Source organism: Poecilia reticulata, linkage group LG10 (assembly GCF_000633615.1).
Source record: "Poecilia reticulata strain Guanapo linkage group LG10, Guppy_female_1.0+MT, whole genome shotgun sequence".
Lineage (NCBI taxonomy): Eukaryota > Metazoa > Chordata > Actinopteri > Cyprinodontiformes > Poeciliidae > Poecilia > Poecilia reticulata.
This window is the reverse complement of record NC_024340.1, coordinates 2,575,958-2,587,540: the sequence shown is the minus strand read 5'-3', so window position 1 is coordinate 2,587,540 and position 11,583 is coordinate 2,575,958. Positions and strand designations below refer to the sequence as shown.

Sequence of the window (11,583 nt, the reverse complement as noted above, 5' to 3'; positions counted from 1 at the left end):
GAGAGAGAGAGAGAGAGGTTGGTGGGTGGGGGCAGATGGAGGCTGCAAGAGAGAGAAATATTACAAAGAGGAGCAGTCCCAGACAGATAGAGGAGAAAAAGAAGAAGAAGAGAGGGGGACTGTAGAGACAGGTCCTGCTTACACTTACCGGTAGTGTGAGCAGAGCAGGAAAAGGGACTACAGAAATAGGAAGGGAGGCTAGGCTTGGGCAATTGAAAGGAAGAGAGGAGGGGGGAGAGAGATAGCGTTGTTACTAAAGTGGCTGAGGGAAGCTGATGGGATGGCATTGATCTCTGGGAGCTGCCGGCTCCTGGGCCAGATGGCGTCTTGTTGCTGCAGACCGTTCCTCGGCTCGTCCTGTTGTCGACCGCTCATCAAAGTCTGCCTCTCCTCCTTCACAGGTCGGTCCCCGGCCCGCTCTCTGTGCTCTGCCGTCATGGCACGGACCGCTGCGTTCAGATAGGCAGGGACATAGGTCAATGTGCGGYATGGGTAACACTCTTAGCCAAGAAGGTAAAAGGAGAGGGCATGGTGTGATCCTGCACTGCATCAGCGTAACTTTGCGTGCGTTTGTGCTAACTCCGTTCCGATGGAAAGAATAGGCTGTTGTTCTCTCTGGCATAATGTCATGTTGCATATTGTGTTTGCTCCCCTCCCCATTGTCTTGTGAACGCTTTGCATCTGGATGATAAAGTTCTATTGTTCGCCCTTTTCTCTCTTTGACTTCCACTGACAAAGCATGTTGAAAGAGAGAAATTAAATTAATAATAGTCGTCTTTTTGTATTATGTATTTGGTGAAACATTGCTCTGACACGAAAGTGTCTGAGGAGTCAAGCACAGGGACATCTGAAGGGTTTCCTATCAGTGTAAGTATGCGAGCCGGGCCTGTGTGTGCTCTGTGTCCTACTGACAAATCTCCAAACTAACTGTGGCTGAACCCCACTGACCCCAGTGATGCTTAACACATTCCCCAATCCTGAAACCTTTTTATTTTTTTTCCCAGGAACTTTTGTGAGAAATACTCAGATTTGATCCATGTTCAGATTCAGTGTCTGTTCAGTGAAGCTATATCCAGGAGCTGGCCATAATTTAGAAATAATCCCCTGATTTAACCTTGATATCCCATTTAATGTATACACAACCTTATTGAAAACCCCTATTATAAGGGCATAACATAACTCTAAAGTCCCTAAAGGTCATGTTAAATCTGCTTTCTGTCAGAAACTATTCCAACTCCTAGGCTAAAACTCCCATTCAGTGTGTTAATGAGCTTTGGAAGTGCTGATAAGCAGATTTTGCTTAATTTGGCTCAAAGCAGGGGAGCTGTTTCCTTTTCACATTAAGACAAACTGACCTAAGTGACTGCTGGCCGTGGCTCCATATTTACTGTAAACATGTAAGCRGGGTGAAAGGGGGCAGAAACCCTACATGCTCAAACTAGTAAATAAAGAGGGATTGGTAAGATATTAAAAAACTTCTGAAACATTTCAAGAGTTCTTCACCTAAAATGAACAATAGAAGGAACTGATTTTACTCCATTATGATTTTTGGTTTGTTTGTTTGTTTTATTTGGTTTTGCAGACATCTCCCCTGCTGAGCTGGATGCTCTTTGGAGGGAACCGCCGTACGGTCTTGGAGGAACAAATGAACACTTCCCAGGCAACAACATCATGACTCAAGGTACGGCAGCGGTGCGGCAAAGACAGGAAAGCTCTGTCAATTCGAGCAAAGTCCTTTATTAGCTCGGCGGAGAAACGCGCTTAACGAGGTTCATCTGAGCAGGAGCGGCAGTGTTGCTTTACCTCCGCTCACAAACCGAGGAAGTCTTTGGGATATCCTCTCTGCTGCACAATGGAGCGAGCCATGGGAAGCTCGTCACCGCGTTAATTCAGAAATGATACGCTTCAGCAACCCGTGACGTGCGCATCCGTCCGGCAGACACTGACGGTGCCTCGCAAAACTATCCACACAAGCCACATAGTTAAGAGTTTTCCAAAGCACTAAATGTTTGAAAYGTGCAAAACCACATGCATGCAATGAGGTGCATGACTAAAAATAAAAAGTATTGGATGAATAGATCACAGATTAAGCCAAGGTTGTTGGAATATGTAAGAATATTGGATGAAGTGAGAAAATGGTAAGACATTAGGTGTCCTATGTGTGTTGTAACACCAACCAGAAATACTGTTTTTAGTATCAAGTAGTGATCCTGTGTCATCTGGAAATGTTTTGAGTTTAATATCCAAACTGCAGTCAGACATGTGAATTGCGATTAAAACCGAGTTAGCGCCGTCCTGTGCAAGCGGTAGAAAACGAGTCAGCTGTTTTCACATGCAACAAAGATTTATATCCTGCGCAAAATTTAAGGATGTTGTTTAAGAAACAGCGAACAGAGGATTACGTTTCCTGCCACGTGTTATCCACGTCATCTTGATCCAGAAAGAGAGAGTGAAAACAGAAACAAGGTTTATATTTTAGCCTTTTGTATGAACAGGTGAGGAAGAGGATGGTCCGATTGGAGACTCAGGAGAAGGAGAGGAGCATGAGAGCTACTGGAAGAAGAAAGAGGCCTTCCTTCGAGGAAGTAAAGTTTCAGTCGGGGAGAAATTCTCTTCAGGTAGAGTTCCTCTCCACTTCACCAGAAGCCCCACACTTCACCTGTTGGGTCTTGCGACCTGGAAAACACATCTAGTGCATCTATGAAGGCGCTTCCCATGGATTTCATTTTCATGAATGAAACGAATTCTGATCATATTCGTGTGTCTGCTAATGTTTGCTCAGTCAGCCATTCGGCTTCATCCATCACATCCCCCCCAGGTTTGTCAAGAGAAATGGATTTAAATGGATTCCCGTAAGAGGCTTAATGGTTTCGTTATTGCTCCCGGGACTGCTGTTTCGCACACGAAGCAAATAACTTAAAACTTTCACAAAGCACCTGTAATGTAGTCTTGAAAAGTGTAATCTCATTCTAATGTAGAAAATGTTATTGTTTCCATTGATTTTTTTTGTTTTTATCTTAAGTGACAAAATCATAAGAAAAAAAAAAGCCCTCTTTCCCATCAATGCTTTTTGATCATGCTTTACGTATCTTTTGCGTAGAAATTGTGCTCCGGTTTACCGGGCGGAGGCGTTCCGGTGACAATCCAGACCAGTCCCTGCAGGAGGCGCTGCGCACACGACTCCGAGTGGTGGAGAGCAACAGCAAAGACATCACTCAGCTCTTTCAAGTGAGGCCAAATGGTGTTTCCTACGTTTTACTGCACTTTAACTTCGTTCTGTAAAGATCGTTGGAAATAATCGCGTACACTACATAAGGCAGATGGAGATATATCAGCTTATGAATTATTAAAGCCTATAATCGACACACGGATGAATGATTGGAAGCTGAAACCTGAAAGCTTCTTTCCTCAGGACCTGTCGGCTCGTCTGGTCTCCGTTCATGCTGAGAAGGACATCTTTGTGCTCACGTTTAAAACGGTGGAGGAGATCTGGAAGTTTTCAACTTACCTCTCGTTAGGTAGGACTCAGACCTCCTTCTGATAGATATTCAGTTGTAGTTTTATTTGTATGCTTTTACTGAATTTTGCTTATTTATATTTCCAACACTAAAGAATGGTTAGCCAAGTCCTGCTGGCAGTAAGATTTTAGTTTATGTCACTGCACTACAGTTGTTTTTTTGTGTCTGTTTTTGCGGTTCAGGTTTTGTTGCCCGATGCTTGGAGAACTTCCTGTGTGACCAGTCTTTCTGGCTGGACACGGAGCTGCTTCGTGATTTAGAGATCAACGTCACTGTGGACGAGGAGCATCTCGCCACCCTCTACCTGGGGCTTCTGCTTCAGGAAGGTGAGCAGTGCTGATTTTTATTTATTTTTATTTTTTTTGGACTGTACTGAATGTATGAAAATATTGCCAATAACATGAAACAAAAATGTTAATAGAAAAGGTAAATGTGTTTGTGTTTTTCTTATTGAGACTTGAAGACATAATAAAATGGTATTAATTTTAACATGGCTGCAGAATGAAGTTGCCGATTCTCAGACTGTGTTGAAAATGCCGGTGGTGATACTCGGTCTGCCTTTTGTGATGCTCAGAATAATTTTTGGTATGCATCACTTGCAACGGTGAACCAGCAAACACTTGTGTGTAAATGCACTTGTTGTGATCATTTTACCTCCCGAGTCAAAACTTGGATTTGGTTGATTGTGTGAAGTTAAAAAACAATCGTGTTTTGGTTTCAAGCTTGAAAACTTGTGGGATTTGCTCAGGATGCAGAGTAACTACTGTTAGCAATATAAACTAATAGCAATATGTTTATCTGCATCTTATCTAAATGCCTTAGGAACAAGCTGAGTGACATATTTTCTGTAGTCATATTTGACCCAATCTCTCTCTTAGTGACCCTTTTAACGTTCTCACAGTCTTGAGCATGAAATATTCTTTATTCCTTTAGAGGTGAAACTGTGTTATGATTATCAGAGCCAGATTGATCCCAGTACTCAACTCTGCTGGTTCATTCCTGTTCGCTGCTTTTCAAGCTTTGAATTGTGTAAACGCTTTCTGGGAGTGTGGATTTCTTTTCCCATCCAAAAATGTAGCTTTTTAAGTAAACAGTCAAAATGATCCATTAGCCAGCGTAAGCCGACACATACTGTAGTTTTTCTTTGCGTCTCATTGGTATGTTGCTTTCCTTGGTAGCTGACTTTTTGTGCTTTAACGTCCTTCCAGACTCAGGATATTACTTTTATTTTGTTTGTTTCATTTTTTTTTTTTTTTTTTACATTTATACAAACTTATATCCATGTATGTGGAGACCAGTTTACTGAGAAGATATCACCGTTCTCCAGACAAAAAGCTACACGGGCCATATGAAAATACTGCAGTGTTGGCAAATAGCGATAAAAATTACATTAGCTTAATAGGAGGGTATATACACCATCCATCATTTGTGACTGAATGAGGGCAGAGTTGCTGCTACAGAAAAGCTAATCCACAACCACAATGATTTTAATCCAAACCGATATCACTGAAAACGTCTGCATGCATCTGGATCCACGCAGACGAGCGTTTGCCACAAGCTCTCTTCTCTCCTGCTGCAGGATCTTTTTTCGCCAAGGCGCTGTTCACCAGGAGCGAGGAGGACGAAGACAACGAGGAGCAGCTGTCGTTTAAAAAGAATGACCTGCTGATAGTGAGGGATACGGGGAAGGACGACGTTTGGGAGGGCACCATGCTTGCCACGGGGAACCACGGCCAGGTGCCGGTCCATGCAATGCAGCCGCTGCCCTACCCTTTCTACCAGTAAGTTCCACGGAGAAGCCGCCTCGGTAATATAACATGCTCTTTATTAAACTTTAGTTAAAGGCCAACAAGAAGTAGGAACATTCGTGCAGGAGTTGGCTTAACTTCAATATTTTCTACTTCCTGTTTGGTCAGGTGGTTCCTCAGGAAGTATCCGGGCCAAGCTGGATGCTCACCAGTAGAAAAGGAACTGTTTGAAAGTTCAATCGGTAAAGCTTTTCTGCATATTCTATGATTCAGCGTTAACCTGCAGGAATTGGCTGTTCGATTTAGATTCACATTCCGAATGCTTATACAAGCTCCAGCTCATCTCATTTGTTTTTCTCCTCGGCCCGATCGTCTGATCCCTCAGTGACCGGTTCGTGTGAAGCCATCGTTGACTACAGTCCAGCTGGGCCAGATGAGCTCCAGCTGAGTCAAGGGGACCGGGTGGAGATCCAGGGTCTGCTGATGCGGGGGCTTTCCGTCTTCATAGGAAGACACACGTCCACAGGACGCAGTGGATTTGTTCACAGGGCCCATGTCAAGCCTCTGAACGCCAAACCCCTGTAAGAAATCACATTTTAATGTCATTAGATCTTTTCACACGTTTTATCTCATTCTCATTATAAGATGAGATGTGACTTTTGTTTTTTTTACGGTTTGTGTTTTGCTTTTTAATCATTTGTATAAGGCATTGCAAGATTCACACAGCTTAAAATGTAGCATTTTTGTTTGTGTTCGCATGGTTTATAGATATTTCATGTGACATATTAACGCAAAGTTGCACATATCTGTGAAACTACATGGTTTTCAACATTTTCACATTTTGTTTGACAATAAAAAAAATCAGAAAGTGGGTCTTCTGTTTGCATCCAACATCTTTGGAATAAATATGGAACAAATACTCTGTACAATCATACTTTGACGCACAAACGGGTGCAAGTCTTTTGGGGTGTATCACGGGGTATGCATACATTTTCAAGGCGTTACAGTGGGTTTGCTGGCTTGTCAGTCATTCAGTCAGAGTGGGTGATGATGCCGGGAAGATGCATGCAATCATAATGCCTCCTTTGTTTGCTTCTCACAGAGACAGACAATTGGTCTTTCTCACAGAGGAGGAGAAGGCCAGCCTGGCTCAGGTTAACCCGTATAGCTCGGAGCCGAGCGACAGCTGCCTTCTGGAAAGACTCTTCTCATCAGACATCAGCTCTGTGTACAGACTAGGTAAAGGAACCACTGGATCAGTTAAGGGATTTTACCTTTTTTTTTATTTTTATCAACGATAGAACCCAAAAAGATAATTGTGCCACAGCACGATTTTTTACTCCTATTTTGTTTGATGCATGGTTTGAGCATGTTTCCAGAACAGTTGTTGTTGTTTCGGTGTTTGTTTTTTCATTAGAAACTGTTTTTTTTTTTCTTCATCTGGTAAGAGATACCTTGAGCTGATTTACCTTATGTGTTTCCAGACAGGCTGGACGAGGCCGACTTCATGTACATACGGAATCGGCCAAAGCATGGTAATGTCATAAAGCAATTTTAATGTGCAGTACAAACTTTTTCAGCAGCTGACACACTCGTCTCACTTCTTTGCAGATTTCCAGGGTTTTTCCAGCGCCCGTCAGAGCCTGATGTCCAACAGAAGCGACGGGACAACGCAGAACCAATCCTCCATCGCCTCGCCGCGCGTGTCCCTCTATCATTCCCTCAATCCTCTGCCACGAGAGGGAGAGCGGCTCTCTTTCAATCTGGAGGACACGTTTAAGGAGCTGGATGAGTTTCAGGAGGATCCCCCCCTCTTCATGGAAGAGAACAGCTGGGAGGGGGAGAAGTCGGAGCTCAGCGACCCGACACTGGCTCTGTTGAACCACGAACACTTCCAGGTGAGCTAAGTTGCTGTTCATTCATCGTTTCGCCAACCGGGTTAGAAACACAGGCGGGTTTGGCTTGTGCGAGTGCAGACATATGCAGATCTCTAGAACAAAAGCTCTGAATCATTATGACATGCAGACGAGACGGACCATTAGTGTACTTATCCACAAACTCATGAGCTCAGCTTCCTGAACTGCCTTAAAGGCTTTCTAAAAGTGTGACACACTAGCAAGAATGCGGATGATGCCACATCCGAGCCCAAATACCGAGATTTATACAAAACAAACAATGTCTCGTYACCCTGCCTCGGAAAACATTTTAAATAATGTTTCATGAGACTGAAACAGCATATCTTTATGAGACAGTAGAAAATGAAAAAATATAGTTAGTTTCATGCTCTTTTTTTTGTGYGTGTCTTCCAGGATGAATTTCTGCCCTTGTACGACCTGCACTGYTCCTTCCTGTGGATGACGTTYGGTGAGAAGACTGAGAACGAAYTGTCCGGACATCTTGAGAGTGTCAGGGAGTGCGCYAAGAGACTGGGCATGCAYTGGGCACATCGGCGTGCGTGCTTTGTCCTGGGCAGACTCTGCGCCAGAAAGCTAAAGTTCTCCCAGGTATCTGAAACATCAAGCAAAGAAGAATCTACTTTTTTTTTCAAAATAAAAAGAGCTTTCTCCAGTAACTGTGTCTTATACTATGCTGAGAGTGCCTCAACAAAAGTGTTGATACGCTTGGAGCCTTTTAACGTTTTGTTAAGTAACAACCAAGCTTAACCTGGCTCTCCATCTTACGGTAGCCTGAGGTCTGCTACCTCGTCTCTAGCGTCAATCAGAGAAGTAGCCAAGAGGGCCTGCTCTGGTGGAGCAGCAGAGGTCAAAGGTCAGGTTGGACCCTATTGGAGAACTATTAGTTGTGTGCAGCCCAGAATCCTGACCTTTATGAAAGAGTGGCAAAAAGCAAAAGTAAAGCCGTATGAAGTTCTTACTGCATACTTTACAGTTTTCCACAAACTCTGTCAGGKAAACAGAGTGTGGAAGAAGTTCCTCTAATCAGATGAGACTGAAATTAGATTTTGTTTTTTGTCCTTGGACAAACTGATATGTATTGTCTTGAACATGGACAACACTGATGTTAAGAGCTGATAGTAAGACGAATGAAGCTAAATATATTCATCCAGCCCGACAGACCTTGAAGTATTCGTTGAGAAAGAAAAGGGYAAAATCTTCAGTTTACCCGTTTCTAAAGTTTTTAGAGACATTCCACAAATATTTGTTTCCTCTTCTTAGATTAACTCGGGAGACTGAATGGAAAATCCCAACCTTTAAACTTTGTGGTTACAGTGTGGAAACATTGTATCCACAATGAAAGGTTTAAGTATGACTACTTTGCAAGGCACTGTAGCAATATTCTTGGACAATTTATCACAGCAAACACTAATCATGACTCTTTTTTTCCCCCTCAGGCACGAGTATACTACGAGGAAGCTCTGAGTGTTGGCGTCAACGGCTTCTCCGATGTACCGCTTCTCGTGGCTCTCTTCACAAACCTCACTGCCATCTACCTGAAGCAGCGCATGACCGATAAGCTGCCCCAGATCCTGGAGAAGGCCAGTGCCTTAATACTCTGTCTTCCCTGCCATGCTTTCATGTCCTCAGACGAAGTTGAGCTGCTGAAGCTCCTCCTGAGAAGAGCCGTCGTGCTGGGGGACAAACTTTTGGAGGCTCGCGTCTGCTACCTCATCTCTAGCCTCTACTTGGTTCTTAAGAAGACAGAAGACACGCTGCCTTTCTTCGAGCGACTTCAGTTCCTTTCAGCCACACTATCGGCCACCGAAGGCGGACCTATCGAACCSTTGGACCTCAACTGGCTCTTGAGCTGGCTCTACCATCGCAAATACATGCCTTACTTAGCGTTGGCCTCCCTAAGCCTGGACTCAAGAGAAGACCATTCCCTTTGTGACGCTTTCCAGAGGATCGAGTTGTTTATCAGGAACTCTGTCCGTCTGAATCCGTGCTGGAAGGAAGGAACCTCGCTACTCCCCGCTCAGATAGTGGTTTACYTGCAGCAGGCTCTTGCCGTGGCCGAGCAGGGTGATGACATAAAGATGCAGCGCGACCTTTGTTTGGGTTTGGCTTTGACCTACCAGCAGTACGGTGCGCTGGACAAAGCAGTGTGCTGTGCTCAACAAGCCGTGGAGACAGGAAGTCACATTAATGAGGAGGATGGCTTYGAGGCTTCAGTGCTACTTGGTTGGCTGCTGGTGTTGACGGGTCAGGCTGAGAGGGCTCAGAGTATTTTAGAACCACTGCTCACATCGCTACAGGTGAGGAATCCAGTCGGTAAAAAAGTACTTAGAAGGTGTTTATTTTCCCAAAGCAACGTCTGATTTGGTTCTTTTTGGTGAAAACAGAGCACKGATAGTCCTACTCAGCAAGGAGTCATCCATAACCTTTTGGCACTGGGCCTGAGGCATCGGGGTCGGGTCCGAGAGGCAGGCTGGCATCTTCACTCCGCCTTGGAAATCTCCAGAGAGAGCGGGAACCAAAGAAATCAGGCTCTGGCGCTGGCCAACCTGGGCTGCCTGGCGCTGGACTCTGGGGCGAACCTCCTCGCTGAGCGCTTTCTGGTTAGGTCAGTGTTTCAGCTCTCCAGGGTCACGTAGCGGCGAGGTTTGATTGGAGGGTGGATGGTTCAGAAGCCGTGGGGTGAAAAGYCGGATCACACCTTGCATGTCGCACCAATACAGGGACAAATGAATTTTTGCTTATCATGCGTTTCCCCCCAATTCTAGGTCTCTGTGCCTTTTTCTGGATCTCTGGGAGAGTCCGACCGATGAGGAACACGTTCAGGTGTATCTTTGGCTCGGGCAGAGTTACAAGGACAGAGGGAAGAGTCAGGACATCAGGGCATGCTATGAAATGGGGCTGCTAATTGCACTGCATGCCAGAAACTTGCACAGTAAGCATCTGCACAACCACAGTGTAAAGATATTGTGTTGGGGGGAGAGGTTTTGTGATTAACAGCTTTCTGGGATGTTGATTACAATACGAAACTGAATAAATCTTTATACTTTACGATATAAAATATTGCAAATCACATRCGTGTTTGAAATAMATTAAGGAAAATAAACATTGTCAGTAGCACAATTAAAAATATATTTGCTGAGAAAATCTATGTGGTCGATACATATTTTCCCTTTTTTGTCGTTTTCTGAAAATTTTGCCAATTTTTGCCAATATCCTGATTGTTTTGTATTTATTGCAGGTCAGATGGTGGTAGCCAAGCTTCTGAGTGTCCTGTACGCTGAAATGCTGCTCTACTGTCAGAGTATTGTTTACTATGAGCATTGCGTCTCAGTGTCCAGAGAGCTAAAGGACAAGAGACGTGAAGGAGAGTATCTGGAAAAACTCAGCAGCCTCTACCTCTCACTCAACACGGAGAAGTAATTTCCTTTYGTGTCTTTTGCACCAAGAGGTTTCTCTTTCTTCAAACATGTATGTTTTATTCTGTTGTTTTTGTTTTTTTTTTCTTTTCAGATCGTCTCGTAAGTCACTTGATTACACCAAGCAGAGCCTGAGGATTTCTATCGATCTGGGCAAGAGAGAAGAAGAGTCAGAGACCTGGCTGCAGGTGGGACGAATCTATTACCTCATCCAGGAGGACGAGCTGGCTGACATGTACCTGCAGGTAAGGAGGAAATTAAATAGACTGACTATTTTTTCAGTTACTCGTTTTTCCTGGTTCAGCCCTTTGTTCTGTCACAGCACTTGCATCTAGTGAATCTGGACGCTCAACATTCCTGAGTAATCTTTGCCCTTACTGMCAGTGGTGCATATGTGCAAGTTCTCATAGTCTTTTGCGTRTTTGATAGTCACTTTTTTATTCTGTTTTTTTTTCTTTTTAATTTCAATAAAATGTAGCAAATACTCCCAAGAAATTCACATGTTTACAACCTGAAATKATATCTTGACTCAGGGAATAAATAACAAAAGTTTTTGACAGGCAGCGGTGAAGACAGCCTTGAGGATGAACGACCCTCACTTTGCTTTGAGCATCTACGAGGAGGCGGGAGACGTTTACTTTAAAGGCCACAGGAACCGAATGGCTTCAGAGATTTTCTACAGAGTAAGTAGAGATATTACGCCTTGTTTGTTGTCTCAAGGCAACGTTATTACAAGCAAGTAATTTCTACAATAGCTGTGGTCAGAATGGGCACTCTCTTTTTTTCACCCCCTCCTCTCTCTAACAAAACAAATCGTTTTGGCCCTCAGGACGGCAGTCTACCGTTTGCACGGAGCATCAAAGACGTCCATTCAGAGTTCCGCTTGTTAAGTAAATTAACAGAGTTACTAATGAATCAAAGAGAGCAGGAGGAAGCTCTGCAGTATGCAACACTGGCTGTTCAAATAGCTAACCAAACAGGTAAG

The 11,583-nt window shown here is 44.0% G+C and overlaps 1 protein-coding gene across 1 annotated transcript in view; it reads left to right on the top strand.

The window, feature by feature from the left end:
• Nucleotides 1-23: 23 nt before the first annotated feature.
• Nucleotides 24-11,583, top strand: part of sh3tc2 (SH3 domain and tetratricopeptide repeats 2) — a 23,275-nt gene continuing 11,715 nt past the window's right edge. Inside the window, exons 1-20 of the mRNA XM_017307001.1 lie at nucleotides 24-401; nucleotides 1,583-1,681; nucleotides 2,496-2,618; nucleotides 3,101-3,228; nucleotides 3,413-3,518; nucleotides 3,701-3,844; nucleotides 5,098-5,299; nucleotides 5,435-5,508; nucleotides 5,652-5,847; nucleotides 6,369-6,505; nucleotides 6,751-6,801; nucleotides 6,878-7,164; nucleotides 7,576-7,770; nucleotides 8,619-9,479; nucleotides 9,567-9,787; nucleotides 9,948-10,114; nucleotides 10,421-10,598; nucleotides 10,693-10,843; nucleotides 11,159-11,281; nucleotides 11,428-11,578. Of these exons, the coding sequence (XP_017162490.1) occupies nucleotides 281-401; nucleotides 1,583-1,681; nucleotides 2,496-2,618; nucleotides 3,101-3,228; nucleotides 3,413-3,518; nucleotides 3,701-3,844; nucleotides 5,098-5,299; nucleotides 5,435-5,508; nucleotides 5,652-5,847; nucleotides 6,369-6,505; nucleotides 6,751-6,801; nucleotides 6,878-7,164; nucleotides 7,576-7,770; nucleotides 8,619-9,479; nucleotides 9,567-9,787; nucleotides 9,948-10,114; nucleotides 10,421-10,598; nucleotides 10,693-10,843; nucleotides 11,159-11,281; nucleotides 11,428-11,578 (3,715 nt within the window). The 5' untranslated portion in view covers nucleotides 24-280. The remainder of the gene's footprint in view (nucleotides 402-1,582; nucleotides 1,682-2,495; nucleotides 2,619-3,100; nucleotides 3,229-3,412; nucleotides 3,519-3,700; nucleotides 3,845-5,097; nucleotides 5,300-5,434; nucleotides 5,509-5,651; nucleotides 5,848-6,368; nucleotides 6,506-6,750; nucleotides 6,802-6,877; nucleotides 7,165-7,575; nucleotides 7,771-8,618; nucleotides 9,480-9,566; nucleotides 9,788-9,947; nucleotides 10,115-10,420; nucleotides 10,599-10,692; nucleotides 10,844-11,158; nucleotides 11,282-11,427; nucleotides 11,579-11,583) is intronic.